General features: G+C 44.5%; 2 protein-coding genes across 3 annotated transcripts in view; one reads left to right on the top strand and one right to left on the bottom strand.

Annotated features, from left to right (window-relative positions):
• swi2 (Protein singed wings 2) overlaps positions 1–1,101 on the bottom strand; it is a 35,872-nt gene extending 34,771 nt beyond the window's left edge. Inside the window, exon 1 of the mRNA XM_065317807.1 lies at positions 1,050–1,101. Within this exon, the coding sequence (XP_065173879.1) occupies positions 1,050–1,084 (35 nt within the window). The 5' untranslated portion in view covers positions 1,085–1,101. The remainder of the gene's footprint in view (positions 1–1,049) is intronic.
• Positions 1,102–7,104: 6,003 nt separating this feature from the next.
• LOC135791400 (roundabout homolog 1-like) overlaps positions 7,105–23,333 on the top strand; it is a 77,855-nt gene continuing 61,626 nt past the window's right edge. Inside the window, exon 1 of one of the 2 annotated variants that reach the window (XM_065301805.1) lies at positions 7,105–7,492. In XM_065301805.1, the coding sequence (XP_065157877.1) occupies positions 7,420–7,492 (73 nt within the window). In that variant the 5' untranslated portion in view covers positions 7,105–7,419. Of the gene's footprint in view, positions 7,493–15,096; positions 15,178–23,333 lie in introns of those variants that run through there. The other variant, XM_065301814.1, reaches the window with a different exon arrangement.

Here is a 23,333-nt window from a genome sequence, read left to right as displayed (position 1 = left end):
CGACGACATTCGAGCAGTACGTGTTTCTTTTATTTCGCGCCGTTTATTTCGGCGTGTATTTCCATGTTCTCGGCCTTATTGGGATTTCCTCGACGCCGGAATATTATCTATGACGCATGAATTAAGCGAAAGACGTGGCTCCTCAAGACATGATACAACGATATGGATATTGCAAGTTGGGAGTTGGACAAACGGCAAGTTGGAAACTAAAGTGGATGTCAGCGTCGGATGCAAAACATGATCGGACTGGTTGCTGGTGGCGGCGGCGGCGGTGGAGTCCGTAAGCGGATTCCCCGTTCGGGGAATTTGCCCGGCGCGTGGGGTTAAAACGTCGCGCGGCGCATGCAAAAAAGGGTTGACAAATGGACGTCGTCAACTAAAGCGCTGCGATATCGCCGGGTATAAAGTATTCGGGATTAGGAGATACATACTGAACGGCAGAGCACGCCGCCCCCACCGGTCGCTGCCACGAGTAGTGGAAACGAAAATGTTTATTCGGTGGTGGCCGGTCCCTTGGCGGCGGCGGCAGAGGCGGGAGATGTCCCTTTCAGTGGGACTTGATGAACACACAACGGGTAGCATGTGTTTATGATGGCGTTTGATTGTTTCGCTCGCTCGCCGATTGTCTCCGGAGAGTTTTTATCGCATAGAAGTTTAATTAACTTGAACCTAGTTATATGCATAAGTTCAATTCGACGCTGGCAACGAGCATATTAGTGGTCCCGCCGCCGAAAAATCGAACGCACGAGGTGTTGAGTTAAGTCAACCAGCTATCGATAAAACGGAATTGACGCGAAATTAGGTCAACATCATCATCAATTACGTCAGTCAGGCGACGACGTTTGCGAGAGGAGAAGTTCTTAAATTAAGACGTAGCACTTTGCCGCACTTTGTTGCTTCGGCATGCCTTTCGTCACTTATCGCGCTTAGGTCTTTGATCGTTATCCCTTTTTTTGTCGGCGTCATTCTATCGATTACACTATTATTAGGTATAGTTTGGGATTGGATAAGGGCATAATGTGATTGCTATAGGCCAAATTGCAACTTACGTTCGAATTGAAGATTTGAAGAGAATTGTTTGCATCTATGGCGAAATTATAGCTGAGGAAGATTGTTTTAGTCAGTGTCACTTACAGTGTCGTACTAAACACACGATTTGTTTACACTAGTTGAGTTGGTTTTTGGTGGTAGTAAAAATGTCGTGCAGATTGTCATGGCCTTGAAAAATCGCACGCTATGCTCATCTTCCTCAAGTATAAATTTATAACTTTATATTGTGACAATGGATGTCGCTAACATGCACTTATTTGCATTAAATTATAAGCAAAACACGTGCTTACCAATTGCAAGGTGATTTTCACACGATTTCATGCAGCAAATCGTTGTTTTGTTGATATCAGTGTGAACTCTCGCTTTTTAAAACACAACAAACGATTATCAATATAATACATTTTGTTCTTATAACTTATAACTTATTAGTTAATAGAAACAAACGGCACTTTACTCACAAAATTAATTAAGCGTGAACGTAGCGAGCGAACTTCGCATTCTACCGGGATTTGTAAGGTTAGAAATTCATGGGAGCAGGTTTCACAGATGGCGCAAATGCGCAAGCGCATGCTCACAAAATTAAAATAATGTCACGTGCACTCTTTGTCACTATTAGTTGTTATTGTCAGTATTGTCAGTATTATTAGTGCATACATGTACCTATAAGAATTAAATGCAATCTCTTTGAAAAGTTGCTGGCATTGCGGTGTTTCGGTAACAATTCGCCGATGATGCGCTTGTTGCAATCGATCCGGGTTTTGCAGCCGAGTCGCTGAAAAGAAGTAAATACAAAATGGAAAAAACGAAATGTTGAGATACAAAGAGCGCTCAGTTGTTCGCTGCTCATTGACGACTGTCGCGGGACCTGATTCGCATCGCACCGCCTCACAGTTATGCAAATCAAGCGAAATATGCGAGATGAAATTTGAAAAATTAACTTCCAGACACTCCGCCTCCACGCCGTCGAAGAGGAGGACAGCGTCGAGGAGAAAAAACTTTAAATGTTTAAACGTTCGCCCCGTAATGAATACGGAAACATTGCAACTTGGCGGAAAATGAAGTGACGCCATTCAAAGTCAGAAAACTTTACATTTGGGACATTAAATCGACAAAGTTGACAGACGCAAAAGAAATAAACGAACTACTCCAACAGTTTTTTTTCTTCTCTGAACTCTGATTAAAAGCGTCTCGCAGGTATTAGGGATGATTAGCTGCGTATAAGTTTAAGGATAAGTGTTGTTATGGGTGTCGTGTGCATTGTGCATTGTTTGCCTTGAGTACACATTTCCTGTGTTGGTGCCTGTGTGTGTGTGTGGATGTGTGTTTTGACGATTGAAACTTTCACGTGGCAGACTTTGCATTTTTGGCACTTCGACACGCCAATTTTACTTATTTCGCTTATTCGACATTCATGCGTCGGCATTATCTAATATTTGTTCGTGCGTAAAATCCTTTCTTTCCTGCTTTATTGCGTTTCCGCATTGATTGCGTCGAACCGACCCGACCGCCACCATCACGTCGATTCTGCATGGAAGCAGAAAATACTGACAGATGTTAGGTTTTTGGCGATATTTTGATGCCTGCGCCCGTGTATTAAACGTCGTGCGGGTATATTCAATAAATCTATTTCCATCGATTTTATTTTCGGCCCTGAATGTAAAAAAAAGGGAGACAGATTCAACAGCGCAGATGGGTCCAATTGTGTTACACTCAGAGTGAGATGGACTTCCTCCCTCTTATTGAGTAGAGTAGAGTAGCTTACTTACTAGGTAAATATGAGCATTGACAGCGGTGAATGAAAAGGAGCTTAAACGCTCACAACAATAACAATTGTCGATCATTGAGTCGTGTGTCTATTTTTGTGGTCGGCCGCTTCGAGGAGAGAGGTGTTGTGTAAATATCGCATCACATACCGCGGATGCATATCGTCACAACCAATTAACCTCAGCAGACAATTCCAGCGTCGATTAATTACATCACATCAAACTCGAGAATAAATCACTGTAAAAACAACACTGTCAGCCGCATTCGCGTAAAAAATCACGTTTTCCGCGCGCGCCGACGTCGTTTTACGTCTTTCCTCGGAAAATCTAAGAAACAAACAATAGCAACCATCCAGCGATCCATTGAAATCAGCACCCGTCGCCAGCATTCAGGGGGCCCCATGGCGTAGGGCGCGCATAAGGAGAACAAAAGGGTTCGACGGTCATTAGTAATCTTTTTTGTCTTAACTCCAGATGGGGTGACCCAGCATCAGCGCACAGAGAATATGGTAACACGTTCGGCTGAATTCGATCCAGGCTGCTTCTTAAATACGCCGTTTGCGTGCCCGGATCGAAAGAGTAATTAGCGAATGGATGAATTCGGCGGGCGGACTATTGATGATAGCAGACGAGCGCGCCGAGATTCAGACAATCGGTCTCGGCGCGCACTCGGGGGTGTTAAAGATGAATTGAAAATGTGCAAAGTTCACGCCACAATACGCGCACCGCACGCGGGGGGCACGCCGCTGATTAATTGATTAACTCTCGGAGCGTCGCTGCCTTTCGCCTTTCGCTTATCAGATGGATTGCGATGGAGATGTTTCTTTTGATTATTTCAGCGCGTGGACAAAATCGATTCAAACGAGCGACGCCATCAATCTAATTGGTAATTTTGGTGTGAGCTTTTGATTTTCCAACGTTTTGACGCTACAAACTGCAAGTCAAAACACGATTATTTAAAATGTGAACCATAAACCGTAAATCTTCTTGTTTGTTGTGTTTCGTCTTTTTTTTTTTAGTCTACCACCGAGTCAAACGGCAGAATTGCGCTCGCCATCACCCTACTAATAAACACAATAGCTGCGAGCGTTTTCTTTCCGAATGCAGTAGGTAGTTTGGTTTGTTGCCGTTTTCGTATCGCAAATGGGACAGATGGCATCATGGGGCATCGTTATTCATCCACCCCGGCGCAAAAGCACCAAGCAAAAAATACGCTTACATAATAAGCGCGTGCATAATGCTGACACGCCTATAATGATAGTTGGATCAAAGAATAGTGAAAAAATCGAAGCCTATTCGGGCGAGCTGTGCGTAATGCAGCAAAGCAAATACAAATTCTGTGGGGTTAAATCAGTGAGCAAAGGAACGAATTTAATTTCCATCATAAAATCCGACCGTAGAGTGAAACTCGTAAAAATTGATTATTTTTTGTATCAAGGCACAATTCAAGCGCAGAAAATGCATAGGACTGAATTTATTAATTTTAAAAATCTAATTTTTTTTTATTTGGAACGACCTGTTACTCTCCAAGAATTTATTTACAAGTAACGAGTTTGTGCACAATCTAAAGGTGTGTAAAATCATGTTTAATACCAGGTTCTGTTTACAATACAAGCAGATCTTTTCTGTAAACATGAATGAATGCTACGCTACACCCTTGAAGAGATATGGCACCCCGTCGATTTTTGGAGTTTTCAAGATCATTATTACCCCTGAATTATGTAACACTAACACATATTTTCCCTCTTGCCGTGTTTGGTGAATGAAGCAACCTTTTGCTTTGTGGAAACATTTTCGGCATGTACAACATTTCTCATTTCTTTAAGTCGAAACGTTTGTTTAGTCCGCGCGCATTGAAAAGCACAGACGAAGGTATAGAGGGATTGTGCGCGCTGGCGAAAGTAAAAGGCACCAAAAAATCTCCATCAGGCATTCATGATGGTGGTGGCTCTCAGCGACCCGCCGCAAGAAGAAAGGCTCGAGGGTCGAGAGAATATCCATGTCGATGTGAAGTACATAAGTATGTAAGCCGATTAGGGCCCTTAAATTTTTTTCTCCGAAATAATAACGAATCGAAAAACGTCCATTAATCACCGGCGAGCGGGGCGCGCGATTTAACGCGACCCGTGCCCTCAGATCGTTCGCCCAACACCTGAAAACACTTCTCCTTACGCACAGCAGACATGACGAATGCTCCGGAGCTTCTAATTTCCACCCTTTCATTAAAATAATTATTATGATTATGCAGCGTAAGGACTTAAACGCTACACGTGTGCGCGCGCCCATAATGCATAATAACACCTATGTCGGTGAGGGACGTGCGCGCCGCACAAAAAAGGGGTTGAACGACGATCGCATCCGGCTGGGTGGTCCGCACTTCGCTCTTTAATAGATTAAAGCTTGATTTTGATTGTTGGCCTTTGTACTTACAACATACCTATCTAAACACGCATGTTCACATTGAGTGATTTAATCAATTACAGGTATTTTCCTCGTTGTGAAGGGTTGGTTTTTGTAATACACTGAAATTTGCACTAAAAACAGATGTGTTCGGAACTTATACGACAACTCAAAGCATTGGACGCGCATGCGCAGCGTACACTTTCCTCTAAACCTGCAACAAAACTTTTTCCACGTTCAGATCACACATTACACGTCCTCACATGAAATTGCAAAGAAAGTGCCATTGCGCCAGGGAATCACGTGTAACACGATACCTCCACCGGCAAGTTGTATTCTTGTCGGGCACTTAATACGCCCGGGCCTGTGTAACACTAGTCGCGGGTGTTGAGTAACCGCGAGGTGTCGTTCGCGATTTGCAACTTTGCTGCGTGCGATCGCACGCGCGCGCCCAACTTTGCCATTGATACTAATTTCGCCAGTTTGTTACCACTGCGGAGAGCAGAACTAGTCCGGAACTCCTGAGAGCTGTAGTTATTCTACTAGTGGCATCCGCAGGGACGGGTTTAACCATAAAATAGTCATAGTAAACTCTCGAAATGAATGATTGACCCTCCATGTCGGCCCTGGCGACGCTAGTATTCAATCCAGTGTGGAGTTTGAGTGGTGGCCTGGTTGAGTCTGAAAAGGTAGCTGGGGCTGGATGCAAACATGACGAACACTATAGTGGTGGATCTGTTTTGGAGTGGGTTATGTACGTTGTGTTGTTGGTTGTTGACTGTGTGTGGGTAGGCCGAGTGCAAAATGTACTTTAATATGCAACCGGCATTAAAATGTATTGTTTTAAGTGGCTTTGTGTTATTATGTTACACGGCAGCATCCAGCACAGCCGCTTGCTTGTTAGCCCTGGATGTAATGCTTCCGGGCACGCAGACGTATGTCGCAAAGGGTGCGCGTCAGGCAGGCGGGGTGGAAAAAGGACCGAAAAGGGGTTAATAAAGTATTACGCCTTGTTGTCGTGCGGTGTCGTCGTCGGCAGGAATATGCGTCCTTTCACCTTCCTTGCTTCGAAGCGCTTGATAAGGGCGCATCGCAACGATTGCCACGTTAAACGCGCCCGCGCCCCCGGAATATGCTAGCGGTGGTTAAACTGCCACCAGTGTACACGCCGCGCGCAGATATTATAATTTTGGGAATAATAAACTTTCATTGCACTTGCTGCGCGTTTCCCCTCGCCGCGCAGATGTAAAATTCGCACTCACTTCCTACCGGCCCCGGAAAATCTGTCCTGTCGACAGAGATGGCGGAAAACTTTCCGGGAAGACGGAAAGAAACGCATGCTCGAACGCAAAATGCAGTAAAACATGTAAAGTTATGATTGCATGAGAGAGATGCAGCTGTGGATGGAAATGAGACGCGCCGATGGAATGCAGGGGCAAACGAAGAAAAGGCAATTGTTCTGTTCCAGGAGAGTCGAGAGGTGGATGATGTACGTATGTTGGTCGTCGGTTCATCGCGCCTCCCGCGCGGGACACAACGATTTAATTCAACTTTTCCCGAACTAATTAAATTAAGTTTCCGTCGCCGGACTGGTCCACCACCCCGACTTAATATTTAAATTCGTTTTGTGATACTCGTACTGTTTCAACATATTATACATTTATTATATTTGCGTAGAAATTTAATTAAATCAGTTTTGATTTCATTGCACTAGAAGAAAAAAACTCTATGTAGCGCGACTTGTGATATGATAAGCGAGTGCGTGTGGCGGTGGTGCGCGCGTTTGTGCGGGAGTTTGCGCTTCGCGGATGCTCCGACGAGCTTTGAGGGTCCCGCGCGCGGCGGTGCGCTTTCAGTTTCAGCGCTTCGCACCGGCACACGCTTCAGTCTGAAACCGGCATCGGTGCTGTTTGGATCAGGCTCTCTCCCGCATCTCGACGCGCAGCGTGCGTACCAGAGACGCGTGCTTCCGTGTTTGAAGCTTTCGCGGAACTTGCAAATATCATGTGAACAATTGTGATTTCTAAACTACGTTCGCACCGCTAGAAAACAAACTTTTTGACAACTTTTTCCGAAGGATAACTACAATCAATTTTCAATCATGAAGGACAACATGAAGTTAACAGTTTAAAAGTACACGCACAGAGACATTGCCGAAGCAATATAATTAAAATCAACAAAGTAAAAATAAAAAAGTGAATCAACGATGCATCGCAACTCACCAATGGGAAATTTAGTCATCTTGGGTTTATTATGCCTCCTGCAACAACGAGCACAAGGTAATTACACCTGTTTGTTAGTCATCATGAACTAGACTAAAACAATGCTAAAAAATAATGATTAAAAACGGTCGGTGTCTTTACGTATTGTGGATAAATTCGCTTGTGAAACAAGCAGTAATTACACCGAGCACAGGGTGCAAGGATACGCAGCGCACCAACTCTCCGCAAATATTTTGTTACGTTTGTTCATTTGCACGTTCGTGCATCGTGTGCGGCTTCCTGCACCCGTCCTTTACCCATCCACCAACCGCAGGTCTAATCATACGTCCGTGCGTTACAAAGCGCGCCACCGCCGCACACGCGTACGCGCCCGGAATGAAATTATCATACGATATGAAATTCCGGATTGTTCAGCAGCGCACAATTGAATTGAATACGAAAATATAAAGTTCGCTCGTGTTCTATTAGACGCAAACAAACGCATTGGTAATTAAGTTTCACTTTTACAATGTACATATTTTAAAATTTAACGTGCGCCATTATTTATTCAGTTGTAAAAGTCGCGCTCGCGCTCCGGCTGCAAAATTGTACGGGTAATGATATATTTAATTATGATTCGTTTTTGGCACTGTGGAAAATTAATAAAATGCAATTGCGTTTATTATACCTACGCAGCGGCATACATTTTCATCTCGTTAAACATTTTCGAGCGCGCAAGGCAAAATAAACAATTAAAACGGCAATTATGCTCCGCGCAGACGTGCGCGGTCAAACACGGAAATGCGGGAATAAAAATTGAGCCGACGGTGAAATTGTTCGGAAATTTATTTAAACGCTCCAAAGCGTCCGGCAAATAAAAACAATTTCAACAATTTTCAAAGCGAAAAACGCTTTCAAATAAAAAATACGTTTTTGAACCACCCAGCTCACTTACATAGGTATTTTATATGTAAATTGATCCTTTTTGCCAAATTCCAAGTATTCGGCATGATATATCCTACTTTTAAAAGTATAAGTATTCGTTGAATTTGGCTTGTTATCAGTCATTTATGATTGTACTATTTTGTGTGTTGCATTATGACTACATTCCGGGAATTTTAATGAAACTAATTCAAAGATTTTCTTTTCATTTGCTTCTTTTCTCGCTGCTGAAAGAGCTAAGTTTCTTTAGGTATTCGTTAAAGTTAAAGTTGGTTTATAATTGCAATTATAAGATTTTGTTTTTGATGAAATATGAAAGTTGAAAAATGATTTAAACATAAAAATAGTTACTTTAGTGACTTTTTTAATAAAAAAAATTAATGAATCTGTCAAGATAAATTAATTTTAATAATTTTATTTCCAAGTCAGTAAAATACCACTTCAAAAATCATATTTATTTGCTTAGAAGAAACATGTTTGCGTTTTTTATTATTATTTTTTTTAAACTTGCAAATGCATATCTATCCGATGTAATAATCCCTCCTGCTCGCCTGCAAGTTGTAATTCCTCTTGAAAGCTCGACACTCGCAGCTCGCAACATTCGATATTCGACCCCGCGTCGGTTTTGTGCGGGCCGAAAACACGGACTCGCAATGGCAGCGCCACATCGCATCGAATTAGTCGCTGGGATCAGTAGCAGTTAGTTGATTTATGTGTACATTAGTTATTATGCAAATCGAGGTCAGTTTATGTTTTCGGACGCGCGCACGCGGACGTTTTAACACTTTTTAACATAAACAAACCGGCCGCGGCGAGTCATAAAACTTTTGACGTTATTAATAATAAATTATCAGCACCATTTGTGCGGTTGTGCGCGCTCGCTGCGCGCCATTTCCAACACCAGCCTAGCTGTTTATTATTGATTGGTGTGTCTATTGAAGAATGTGCTTAAATCATAGCAACTATCAATTATCCAGAGATGTTTGCTACATGCTCAACTAAAACCCACTTTAAACGACTGTTTATAATTTTTTAGCCGAGAATTCTTAATTTATACAAAAAAGTCTTTCATTTTTGTATCCTTATGCTTGTTGAATAAATATTTACCATAAAGGTTTTTTTATATTAAATATTTAACTAAGCACATTTCGTACTTCGGGGAATATAAACATTATTATAATACATTACCCGCCAGTGGCGCATTTGAAGACGCGCAGCGTAATTCCGCAAACTTTCGGCACTTTCAAACTTATCAACAAGCAAACAATAACGCGCAACGACACTATTAATTAAATTATGAATGTACGTCTACGCGCGCACATTAAACACACCCGTAACACACGCGTGCGCGAATTTATTCGCATAAACATGCACTATTTATATTTTTAGTGCTCGGACTCGAAGAAACTTTCAGCTCTTTGTAGATCAATCGTCGGGCGCGAATTCAACGCGAAAGCAAACACAATCAAATTCGAAAGCACACAGTGTTTCATGTTCGACGTGGAAAACTCGTGCGCGCGAGCGTAAACACCCCATAAAACTGTCAAAACTATTTTACGCCGCCGATTCCAACTGAATATTAATGCACCGCAAGCCGGCGTATTTCATATTTCCTATTTGCGGACTGGTATCGCTTTAAAACGCTTTCAAGACGAAACTTGCTTCGCAATACGAAAAAAAGCGTTTCGATGGAATGTGATAAATTGATTCTTTTCTCGTTGAGTAATACACAACAGCACCAACGTTAGGCGTTGTGTTGGGTATGAAGTTGTTCCAGTGCGTTTTTGCTCTGCTGTGTTCAGCTTAGTAGTTTCGTTGTAGTTGCAGTTGTTTACCTCGCAAGTTTGTAATTTATCGCGCGGCATAAGCGCAACAATAAAATATGAATAGACAGAGATAACGGCGGTGCGACGCTTGCGATGAAGATTGAAAATTCCGGCGCCCACCTGAAGGAAGAAGCTTCACGCGCGCGCGAAACTATGTTACGTGTAGTTAGCAACAACACCTGGTGCGCTTTATTACGACCCCTTGTAAAACGCCGACACGCCGACACATACACAACCCTGTCTCTTGCTATCCTCGACTTTACTTTTGCGCACTTTTAGCGTGAGAGCAAGAGCGCAGATGTTGAGGGGGAGTCTATCGAGGTGCTTCCTCAGCTGACGCTTGATGTGGACCGAATTTCAGGTTGCGCCACCTTAAACGGAGGTTTTACAAGTTTGCCACTATAAAAGCGCCGGCGGGGCGCACAACGAAAACGGCGGCACCCTTTAATATAATTCGTGTTATTACAAGCCTCCCGCGCTGGGCCCTTGCGCAACGAAAACACCCCGCCGCAGCGATGAGAACAAGCAACTGTAAATATTGAGACTGTTGAACGCGGTTTTTAGTAAACAAATGACAGGTTGTGGTGGGCGACGATGAATTTGGGGTTGGTGCTGGCGCAGATAAAGTGCATCCGGCTCGAAATTTCCAAAATAAATATCGGTGATAAACGACGCGATGAAAGCTTCTTCTCTGTAAAAGGTCTTGTTCGGTGCCAAGTGCCAAGTGCACACATTTTAAAACAAATTATCAAGATGATTAACACATTGTAAAGTGTATATTCTCCACATTGTATTCAATCTCAACGTTTTTTTTTTTGTAAGCCAACACAAAAAACAACTCGTTTATGAAGTCGTTTAATGCTTATTTTTCTATGAAAATCTAATTAAAATTCATGAGTGCTGCGACGATAGTGCTTCGAGGACAATGTTTCAGGTACAGTTCGGGTTTTACGTTTTGCTCGCCGCGGCTGGATTTGCTGGAATCGCGTTCGCGGCGTTCAGTGAGAGTTAAATATCACATAAATTCGGATTAGTTCGTGCGCCCGGCACCGCGTGCTGCTGAATGTATGGCGGTGGATCAGGCCGGACGTTTCGTTGCGCTTGTCGCGGCTGTCTTTGTCCACCTCCGCCGCTCCATTATCCGTCCTTTGTCACGCCGGCATCGTCCTCGGCGCGCAAATATATTTAACGTGTTTGCTCCGCATGTCCTTTGCTAGTTGGTAACGTAGATTTTGCGCAAACATGGATTCTCGCGACGCGGGACATATGCAGACACAGAAACGCACCAAAAAATTATTAACAAAAAGCATGCCCGAAACGTTATATCATTTTCGTCCCACGGCCGCGCGGAAAAAACACAGCAAAAAGTGGACCTGAACTAGAAAACGCTGGTGAGATGAATTCGCACGAGAAAACAAAGCAGTGCAGAGCAGCGCATGAAAGAGTAAATACGCGGTGATATTTTGTCGGATTTTTCGTGCGCTGCGTGCTAAATGAAAACAAACAAACGGCCTCTTACATGCAAAAACTTTTAAATGTGTTGGCGTGATTGCTTTTATTTATTGTATTCAATTCTAGCAGCGCAGTGACTGCAATCTGCACTTGTCGAAAAAGGACCGGTTTTGCTTATCTCTTATCGTCACTTTACTCGCGTTTCGCACTAAACTCGACGCGTTTCTAGCGAATTTTAAGTTAGTACGCCGCGTTTTGTTCGATCGGTCGGTAATCGACTTTAGTGTTAACCAAGCGTGTTCGGTATTTTGTGCATTATGTAACGCGAATTACAAATCGATTTATTTCTTAGAACATTTGTGTATAAAGAGAACTGAATGTGACTCTCGACAATTAGAAAACTTCTCCGTTTGCTGTTGTTTCTGGGCGGACCATTGGCAGGTACTGTAGCAGTATTTTTGTTCCTAGCGAATTTTCTAAATGTTAAACAAGCGCACTTTTTCCGCTGATAAAATACGCTTAAAATATAACACGCGCCCGGCTTACGGATTGAAAAATTGAAAAGGCTACTAAAAGCACGCGTTTCGAAATGCTTTGTTTTATAAAACAATAAATGGCCGAAGTTAACGTGCGCTACATGGTCGTCGCAGAGCGTCGCCATTATAAGTTTAAACATTTTTCACGTCTTTAGAGCGCGCTGCTGCGCGTCTTCGCGGGCGGTCTACAATTTCTTTTCACTGCAGGTTCTTTTTAATAAATTTCACATCGCAAATAAGAAATACCCCGGCGCGGTAATAAATTTCCGCGCAATAATTTTGAAATTTCCCGAAACAATGAAAGTTCAACAGCCAACAGCGCGCAACTAGCGGGAAACTGTAAAACTTTGCAAACAGATTTTTTCCTCATACTTTTGTTTCGCGTCCTCAAAGAGCATCCGCATGAATAGATTTTTTTTTGCTTAACTCGTTTGGTATCTTTCCACGCGGCGGGAAACTTGCGGCGTGCCTTGTATTCTGCGCGCGCACTTTTTCAAAAGATAACACAACTTGGGCGCATGTCACAAGTCACAACTCTCGGCGTGGAAGCGAAGAAAAAAGCTGGGGCGCGCAGTGAATTAATTACTTTCTAAAAGTGTTATCTTGTATGAAATAATATATAAAGTAGGCGATGCCGGGGCGCAGGACGAACACTCGGACGGCTGTGAATAATTAAAAGGGACGCGAGCGAGACGCGCGATATGATAATGAGACGGAGACAACGGGACACGTTTTCCTTATGTTTTACCCTCGCGGCCGCCACCTCGGTGTCGGGAGTGAGTTGAATTGGCGCTTAAGATTAAAGACCGGCGCTGGTTTTTCGGCCCGCCGGAGTTAAAGATATGATTTAGGGCTGGATTTTTATTTCGCGCGTTAATTAATTGCCGGTTGATAAGCGGGGATTCGGCGTGATGGACGACCGCGGGAATTAAAAGCTTTTAAATTTGAATTTGAATGGAATTCGGGGGGCGAAAAATCGCGCGCCGGCTTATTTAATGAAAACATCGCGCTCGGGAAACGAATATAATTGTCAAAATAAAGATTTTCCAAGGGATACAATCGTGCAATTGTGTGTGTGCGTACCTAGTTGGCGCCTTGTGTCAATTGATGAAATGACGAAATGCATTTTCCTTGTTTCGTTCGCTTCACTCTTGACTCCGGGTGCCATTCAGTCGAGCGGCGACTTCCCATCGGCGCGCAATCATCGAAAGTCGTTGGATGCCGAAAGGCCTTTTCCCAAGCCTCCGCAGGACCACGCCGAGTGTCTCTATTTGCTAATACTCGACGGCTAGCAGACTAAATTGAAACACCTTTAATCTCTCTGGCTCTTCATTCGGCGCGCGCGCGCGCGCCGCGTGTCCTTGTTGTCTCCGCGTGTGCTGTTTGTTCGTCTCGGTCGTGCGCTCTGGCATTCCGTTTGAGTCCGTCGCGACGTCGGCAGCGGCGGCGGCGTAACAAGTGCCGATAGAATGTGATGGATGGCGTGAGCGCGCGCGCGCGCGCGCCCTCCGCCGTTTGAAGTCGGTCCTCCTGCGCGCTGCAAGCTTTAATCATTTAATGGCACGTAGGACCCGGCAATCAGCTCTTGTTGACATTCCTCTATTACACTCGGCTTGTTTGCGTGCGTCTCCTCACTCGCGCCGCGCGCCATTGTATGTCCAACACACACACATACACCTCTACACTCTGACTGAGTGATTTCATTTCAGGCGAGCGAGCGAGCGAATTCAGCAACGAATTGCGAAATCATCGCAACACGTTTTGTTTACCGCGCGGAACACTCACAAGAAAGGCCCGAGATGTGAGTGTGGGTGGGAAATGAAAAGGGGACGCATTAAGGTTGTTGCGAATATTGGGTTCGATTTATATAAAATACCTGCATTATGTCGTCCATTTCGGGGCGAGAGCTTTGTAAGCGCCGCTCGTCGATTTGCTTTGTAAACGAAGACACGACTGCCCATCCGCTTGAAAGAAACACTTTGCGAAATTAAAATCACGCTGCGCGCAAACTTTAAAAGTGATCATTTTATTGGACGACTATTTGCACGAGAATTCATGTATTTTTTTTTGCGCGTTCGTTTTCAATTAAAGTATTAAAAGTGGCGCGTTTGCGATGAATCATTGAGTCGTATTTCTAGTCCGAGGCGACGTACTAATAATGCAATTAAGTGCTCGATGTGCAAGCGCATTCAGCGCTAATTAAAATAACGGTTCTGCGAGCGTCTGCGAGTAGTCTGCTCGGCATTGTGCCGAGCTTACGAAATTAGCGTATGAAATTATGTCCGTTGTGTTTTCCCAATTTGTCATTCCCATCCTCCGCGCGGGTCCGAATGCCGCCGCTTTCGGCACTTAATGACCGAGTCACTAATCTTGCGCCCACTTACGATAAACTTCAGCGCGCGCCCGCCAACTATAATAAGTGTAAGTGCGCGTCGAGTTATTCGAATCACTTTGCATGTTCGTTTCCATCTTGCGTCTGCGCGCGCGGCTAATGGCCGCGACGACACAAAACTTCCATTCAGCAAGACACTGGATGCTGCTGGAAAGATGCACGAGCCAACTTCGTCGAGCAACTGCAACTATTTCGCATGTGTGCGAGTTGCTGAAGTGTGCCAAGTGTCTTTAACAATCCTCATTAGTGCAACTTCTAACTCCTGAGTTACAGCGCGGTAAGATCAACACAGGACCGGATTTTCATTCGCTTTGCTGTGAAAATGTCGCATAATTTGATTGAACTTCAAATGGCATTTTGTTTGGTTTACATATACATACACTTGCAGCGTAACGCAAGCGTGAATCGTTTATGATATGAAACTTCAATTTTCGCATTTTTCAGTGCTCACATTCGCGAAAGTGAGGAAGAGACCTGAAAGCGGCGGAAGACAATTGTCATTGCTTGTTAGCACATCACTCTCACGTCATGCATGTTGTTGAAAATTGTGAAAAATCGTAAATAATGCACGATAATGCGTTTGTATGACCGGCGATTGTTGACTATCGGCAATGGGTAAGTCTGCATACTTTGATTGTCGAGGCGTTGGGTACAAACGAGGCGTAAACCAAACTTGAATGCCAATTGAAGTTCACAATTGAATCATATGATTCAAAAAAAAAAAAAACGTTTGCGCTCACATTCCAAGCCAGATAACGCGAAATATTTCTTTGGGGTCGAATTGTTTTGTTACCAACGTCTCGCATGTAAATTCTCGCTTTGTTTCTTTCAGTTTCTAGTCCGGTACTGTATTTGAAGTGTAAGAAGGCAACTTGACTTCCTTCGTATTTTTAGCCCTAATGGTCATTATATTTTTTCGTCGCGCGTGTCTTTTATTATTAATTTCCGTAATGGTTTATTCTCGTTTTGTTGTTGTTTATTTCGCATATTTTAATGCGAATGGTATCCATGTGTGCAATTAACTAATGAGTCAGGAGGCTCCCGCGAGCCTTCGCGGTCCGGTTTTTGTTTAAGTTTATCGTATCGCGCGTATTTGCACGTTTTATTTGTCCAGCGCTGGCGCTGGGTTTGTTTGCCGTCCCAATTCGGTGATAACACGCGTGGTGCTTGTATCATACTGGCGCGTCCTTGGCGGACAGCAGGCGGTTGGCGTGCCTGCAGTCTGCACTGCTCCGGAATGACATATGATGAATGTGTTTGTGCATGGCGAGCGCGCGATAATAATTCAGGCGCCCGTCTGATACGCAGCTTGCATCCACCAGCCGGAATTCCATTGATCCTCGTGCGGCGTCGAAATGCTGCCGCCGCCAATGTGTAAAACGCGATAATTGACATTGAAGCTGCAGTGCATCTCAATTAGCCATTTCGCACGTTCGTATATTACCACCGGATATCTGCAAGCCGCCCCCCTGTCGCATTGTCGTTGAAATGGAAATGGAAATATCAATTTTAGTTAAAGCGTATGCCAATAGGCTAATTTCGGGTCGCGCAAATCCGCCGCCGCCGCCACCGCCGCGTTGAAAATAAGGTTGTGGCGCGTAAATATTTGCCGGCAGCGCCCTCGTGTTATCAGCGTTTTCTACACGATTGACAGTCAGACAGCGGGCGTCACTGCGTCGCGACACGCATTGACGAATCACCCCCAACGACGTCAACACGCCGCGCGAATATTTTCTAAATCGAAAAACGAATATGAAATCAAAAAATCGGCGGGGTTACAGCCGCACTTCGACAAGTGTGTTGATACGCGCTGACGGTTTCGCCACATTTCAACGTTTCACTTAAATTTTCCGCTGCGAAATGTGTGTATTTTTGAATCTTGTTGAATTTTTAACGCTTACGTCTTCTATCAACCACTGAAAACAAGAATATATTCGAGACTTCCCATCCGGAATGATTTACGCGCGATGCACACAAAAAAATTAATTGATTTTATGATCTATTAGGGTTATCTACATTTGATTTCGTGAGTTTATGAAGCTGCGCGCTCTCAGCGGCCCAGCAACTCCATTACACATCAAAAAGGTTAAATGTTTATAAATCAACTGAAAATAACTCCGCGACGAAACACATGTTTTCATTTGAATGCCACAAACAAAACTCTAGAAAAAAACGCGCCGGCGTGTTTATGAAATTGACACCCAGTGGCAGAGGCGCTGAAATTGAATTAATATCCACGCATTGCGATATGCATCGAGTCGCATCACATCACATCACACGCGAGAGAAGAAGTTGTTTACTTTGTGAAATATTATCGCTGGGTGGTGTGTGTGTGATCTGCGCGTGGGTGCTCGCCAGTGCGTTTCTCACATTGTGCGAGGATGAATAATTGTTTGTCACTTAGTGTAATGTTTACGCCGGCATTGCGGCGGCATTGCTGAAAAGTGTCGCGTCGGTTATATTAAAAATTGCATTATTTTAATGTAACGGGGGCGGCGTCGCTTGTTTGCCTTCGCGCGGCGGTGCTGCGGTGCTCTTCGATGCGTGGCGCGCATCTTCTCCTCGAGGTGTGTTTAGGTTTCAGGCCCCATATAATGGCATATAAATCACTTTTCCAATTTCGAGCGCGCGGTGCGCCGTGGCTGGGATTGTATTAAGAGATTTTTTCCGTTCGTTCCGTTCGTTTTCGACGCGGTTATAATAACGCGACTGTAAACTCACGCGGTCGGCGCGTACTTTTTGTTTTATTTAAATCAGTTTTTCGCCGGCTGCAAGCAGAAGAAAAACCTATTTATTTTTTGTGGCGTGCACGCGTCCGAGTTACGCGCGTCGCTCGTCTTCTTCGAGCGAGATTTTTTACCTCGATTTAATTTGCCCCGGGTCGCGGATTAAACTTCACCCAAAGCCCGCAAACGAGAATGTTTACAAACAATTAGTTGCGTTTTATTATCCAACGATTCGCTGCAAAAAAAAAAACACAGATGCTTTTTCATTTTACAACTCAAAACGTAGTAATGAAATGGTATAAGTAAAATTGGCTGTTTTTATTATCGATTCAGCACTTAACATAACAAATTTATCACTTACGGCCTCATCTCTGCGCGAATTTAATGGCTTCGGATGAGGAAACGCACTGGCGTCATTAAAACGCAGGAATTAAACTCGACGAAAATGATTAGCGAAAACAGGCCGGCGGTGCGAATAAAAATTTCAAATTCCGCTGTGGAAGGGTGGTGGTGGTGGACATTGCAACATTGGAGGCGTATGGGGTAAACGACTTTAATTAATATCATAATTGTAATATCCGTAATTGACGACGGCGGAATGCGCGCGGCGATACGGGCAATAACGCAATGAGGGAAATAATAATGCTAATTAGACTCGCACTAATTGTATCATTTGCCAAACGAGTTAAAACGCGCGCGCCGGCGGAAGAAAGGAGGAAAAACGCGGGGGCGTCGAGACGCGCCAGAATGCTACAAAGTAAGATCGCGCATTTGATTCGTTTGTTCGCGCCGTGTGCACTTCGACGTCGCAGCGCGCGTCGCCACTTCGATTTTCAAATCTTAATCCCTTTAATTGCATTTAATGCACTTTTGCCATTTTCTCGTTCTTTGCTTTTACTTACTTAATTGTAATTGTACACCAGGCGACTTTCCGAAAGATTTTGTATCATTAAACGAAGAACAAAATCTAATAACATATACAACATTGTTAAAAACGTCGTGTTCGATACTTATACTGCAACTCAAAGCATTGGACATTTATTATTCTGTGTGATTATCACTTTAGAATTTTGTGCAAACTCAATGGAATGGGTTTTAATTATTGCACATTCAACGCGTAAAAAATGTGCGGTTTTACCTTGCTGTACAATAAATTAACGCAAACAAATCGCCGATTGCGATTACGGAAAGCACGCGCATCGCCCGCCCGCCCAAAATAAAGGTAAGTTACGAATGCGGCGCGCGCCGAAAATAAATAGTCACTCAGTTTAATGACCATTAACTCTCTTTAAAGCGCAGCGAATAAGTGCGCTTTAAACAACCAATCGCGGCGATCCCGCCGGGGCTGACTACTCGCGCGCTGCTCGAAGGGCGCGAAGCAATAAACAACGCAATACGCGCCGAAACGATAAATACCGCACCTAGCGAACCGTTGCCGAAACCACAAAACACGGCGAGCGTACTTACGACCCATCCATTCACTCCGCCCGGCTCACATTTCACCTTACATGACTTATTAATACATGCGCGCAGCGCGAATGGAATGCAAATGAGCAGCGCGAGCGGCGAATGCTAAAGATAATTACATTGATATGAACTTACCTAATGCTCGTAACATCAACATTACCAACCTGGCTTTTCCTTTGTCTGTATTCGACATTATTAGGTGTTGAACATGTTGAAAGCAGCCTGAATACCTGAATCTCGGGGGTTGGAAAAGTGTTAAATATCAATTACTGCGAAGCGTCTCGCCGGCTTTGTGTCGCTTTGCGAGCTGATCAATCACACGCCGGCGGAAAATCGGCAGCAAAAACTTTCGACAGCATTCCGCACCAAAACGATTAGGTCCAAGACGTCTAATTTACTAATTTGCCCGGCCGACAATCACGGCCGCCTATCATTCACTCGTTCGTTCATTCATCGCCTTCGTTACTTTTCCGCATTGGTGTCGAACGCGCCGGGAATAGGGAGTTGAGTTGGGAAAGTGATAAATCACTTTCATTTCTATCCGCGGACACTTGGAACACGTTCTGAACTCTCAAGCAGTCTCACTAGAATAAAATGCAAAAAATCAAAATTTGGAAATTTTCTGAATTCGTCTCTGCAGATGATAATTTAAGTAATGTGCTGAAAGCCATTCGTCCTGCAACACCTTCTCCTACCAAGTAATTCAATGGCATTGCGATCGCCGATTCAGACGACTGAATGCCCCCCACACTGGGGATGTCCCATTGACTAATTGGACTTCTGATTGGAACATTGGCCGCCGCCGTCTGGTTTGCACGCGTACAAACAACACAATGCCGCTGCGGCAGTGCCATTCCATTGAGGTGGTCTTCACTTCCGTCTTTGCTGCGAGGCCTTCGATCCCAGCAGCTTGCCGCATTGCTCATTGCGCACTGCACTTACCTAAGAACTAAGCTTCCGTTCTATTCTGGAGTGCTCCATGTATGTTTTGAATCGTACAGTCACAAACTAAACTCGGCAAAACTCCATTCGGAGACGAAGCCCGCAGCCGGAAGACGACGACGACGCGGTGGTGGTATTGTAGAGAATTGGTAGCGCACACGTATTATTAGCCTCGTAATACCATATTAATAGACAAGGATGTGTGCGCGAGCAGGTTGCATAAAGGACGACGGTGGTTATTAGGGGGCGGTTGATATATCCATTTCGCATACAAACAACGCACGCCCGCATAGAACTAGACATGACTATTATTACTTGTATTAATATAATGTAATGATTTGTGGTCTTCTCGTCAGCGCGCCGGTAAATTATCACCTCCGTCTCCCCATTAAATGTCCTCCACCTCGACGATTATTGTATTGTCAACTAGCTGGGTGAAATATGACCGTCGTTTAAGCAGCGTACGCGGAGACGGTTTAATTCAGCCGGACGAAACTCTCTGTGTGTTGGTTTTTTTTCTCGCAGTTTGTAGCGCTGTGTTTTTGCTCTCGTTGACAATGGACGCTTGATCTCCGTTAGCTGGACTGGGCTGGTGGTTGGCTTGATGCTGTTAGTAATGCTCGTATGGACGAGTGGATTGACTGAGCGGGGCGCGCAGCCGGCCGGAAAAATTGCGCACTGCAATGTTGATAAATCGCGCCGATTTTTTATGCGCGCGTTTGCGTCTTGTGATGGGAGGGGATGTGTGTGTGCGGCGAGTATGTGCGGGCGATAAAAGTGGCAATTTTTTAACGGTCCGCGCCGCTGCGCTCGGCCTATGACACCGACTTATCATAACGTGGCGCCTGCCGCCGCCGTCGTATGCATGCGATGAATATCCGCGCGCTCATTTCGTCCGTGTTTTATCTTTGCGCGTTCTTTTTTATGCGTTTGCGTTTTGCAGCGCGTTTACTTACTTAATGTTTTGTGCATATATATACACAGTGCAGAGATATCGTTCCAAAAATCTTTATAGAACCAATCTGATGATGAAAGCAATTCCCCTTCTACGAGCAACATCTTTATTTTGTTACTTTTTGAAAAATCTTGACTAGAGAATTGCAAAAAGCGCAAAATATCTATAGTAAGTAAAGTAAATGTTTAATTTTGATTGTATGTCTTGCAAGGGATGCGCTCCCCTTCAGCGTCTACTTCTGCTGCTTCAAGTGCGCAATTGAAGACGGCGACATACCTTCCGCCTCCAGCATTGCATTGGTGTATTGGCGTTTGCGAAATTTATTACAGGTCAGCGAGATTGACTGCGCGCTGCGTGCGATTCCCTTAAGGGAACGTTTATATGCGTGGGGGCGGCACCCGAGGGGTGGCGTCGCAGAAAAGTCAATTGACGAAACGCATCCTTACAGTATCCGCCACTCCTCGTCACGATCATCTCTTATACATGAGGTACATTTGAAAAAAAACAAGCAGCAGATTTTTCAAGCTTTGACACTCCATTTCCCACAGAATTTCATTATTAATTTTTACTTTAACACATAAATACGACACAAAAGAAAGTGGCGATCTGCTTGGAGTTTGGTTGAAGTTGATGCCAGACAAAGGAGCCGACCAAGCGACCAGAAACGACCCTAATACACTTAATCTTAATCAAGTCGCATTCATAATTAACAAAAGGAAAGCGTCACGTGTCAAATCCCGAATATCTTTGTCATGATATTTGCCGGCGCGCGCGGCTTGTATCAGCTGCCACTTCACTTCGCTATTTGCCTACGCCAGGTCGGACCGGGGGATGAACTGCAAACTGGATGTGCGGAGAGTCAGAAACCGACCGCCTGGAACTGCACCCTTTTAGCGGAAAATTCCATAAATAAATTATTACCGAGGGTGTAATACTCGGGACGCTGCCTTGGTCTGGCTTCAGAGATTTGCACCTGTAAGTTTCCGCCGTGACAAATCTTCTACTTTCGCATGGTCTTTGATCACATCATTTACGAATGCGAATATATATCACCAGCGGCAATTGAGTTGCCGAGACGAGACGAGATGTTTGCTGTTGGGATGTTGGTGTTTGCACACTGTTATGTATCGCGATCGCGTTTGTCTCTATTTCACTTAACCGCTCGCCGCGCGCACAACAAATGTACTGGCAACAGCTGTGCACAAAGCGACTTGATGCCACTGTATGAGGTCGGCGGTAACTGGAGCAAGTGCATCTCTTCCACAGCGACGCGATTCGATTAGACTGATTACCAGCCGCTTGTGGTGTCATTACACAGTCACACCGCTAATAGAATTCCAAAGGACATGATGTCGCGAATGCAATTTGCAACGTGAATGAACTTTAGTACGAATGTCAGGAACCGGCGCAACTTTAAACACCGAAGACGTCGAAACTTTTCGAAAGTCGAGGCACAAAGGAATCTAATTCGGGCTAGGAAAACATGAGTTATCACGCGTTGGAAGTTTTTTTTTAAGTTTAAAGAACTTACTAGTGCCAAGGAGCGGTGTACTTTGTTGTACGGAATAACGAATGACGCTCAATTAGTCAAAGGTGATTTAAGCGCGATTTTTTATCCGGACGTGACTTTAATCTGCGCGTCACGGCGCCTGAGGTTAAACAATAGTTGCTTTCATGGTGCGGCTGGCGCTGGTGAAGCGCCAAGTGGAAGCTAGATTCGGGTGGTCGTAAAACAAAAGCGCACAAAGCTGCCATCAGTCATGCGACGGCTATGCAGTGCTGCTCTAAGTCTAACCGATGACCGAATGACTCAATGCAGTCGCTACCAACAATCGGTCGTAGGCTACTTTTATCTCAGTTTCAACTTTACCGATTTGGCTTTTTATAGCCGTATGCTAAATGCGTACCGGCGTAATGTTATCGTCTATCGATAGTAGCTGCCGATTTTTCAATCCGCGCCCGTCTGGCGCGCATCCAATCGAAATCGCATTAGCTCGCCCGATTGTCGCATTCGCGTCGCAGCGTAATGATCACCTTTTATGCTGTCGTTTATGCGGTAGTTTTCCAACTGCATTTATTACTCCATTGTGTCGTCCTGGATTTATCCACAAGTTATCCAGCGCGCGCGCGCGAAAATAAAAGATTCGTTGTAAGACGCTACCCGGATAGTTTGGCTTCACTTTAACGAGACCTGAAGGTGGAGCATGCGTGTGCACCAGGCGGACGAAGCGTGCGTTCTGCATTTTATTTCGTCCGGGGAGGTTTTGCGAAGTTGATGCATTCGCGACATAAAAATGAAAAATGCTAAAAAAGCAAAAGCCCGAAATGCGCCGGATGGCACTCGTGCATGCGCCCGACAATAAAGACTGCAAAACGGCTGCTGCGACTCGAAGAATAATGATGATGTTGCAGCAACCCAGCCAGCGGGGGCGGGTGGTCTGCAGGCGGCAGGCTCCGTACGGACTGGATCACCCGTATCTCAGTACATAAATTCAATAGTTTCATATTTTATCCAGCGCGGGTGAATTCATCAAGAGCGGCGGTAAATCCTCGTTAAAAATATCAATATTTGCGCACTCGAAATAACAATGTTTTTCAACTGATAATTTAAATGTTGATCGCATGCACACGTCGCTCATCATAACTGTAATTAAAATGCATTACCGTTTACATCGGCCGAA

Source organism: Atheta coriaria, unplaced genomic scaffold (genome assembly GCF_025399875.1).
Source record: "Atheta coriaria isolate IRGN ID8LTWV9N9 unplaced genomic scaffold, Caltech_Dcor_3.1 hic_scaffold_1_pilon, whole genome shotgun sequence".
In the NCBI taxonomy this organism is placed as follows: domain Eukaryota; kingdom Metazoa; phylum Arthropoda; class Insecta; order Coleoptera; family Staphylinidae; genus Dalotia; species Dalotia coriaria.
Note: the sequence above shows the minus strand (reverse complement) of the source record. Positions and strands in the feature narration are given on the sequence as shown.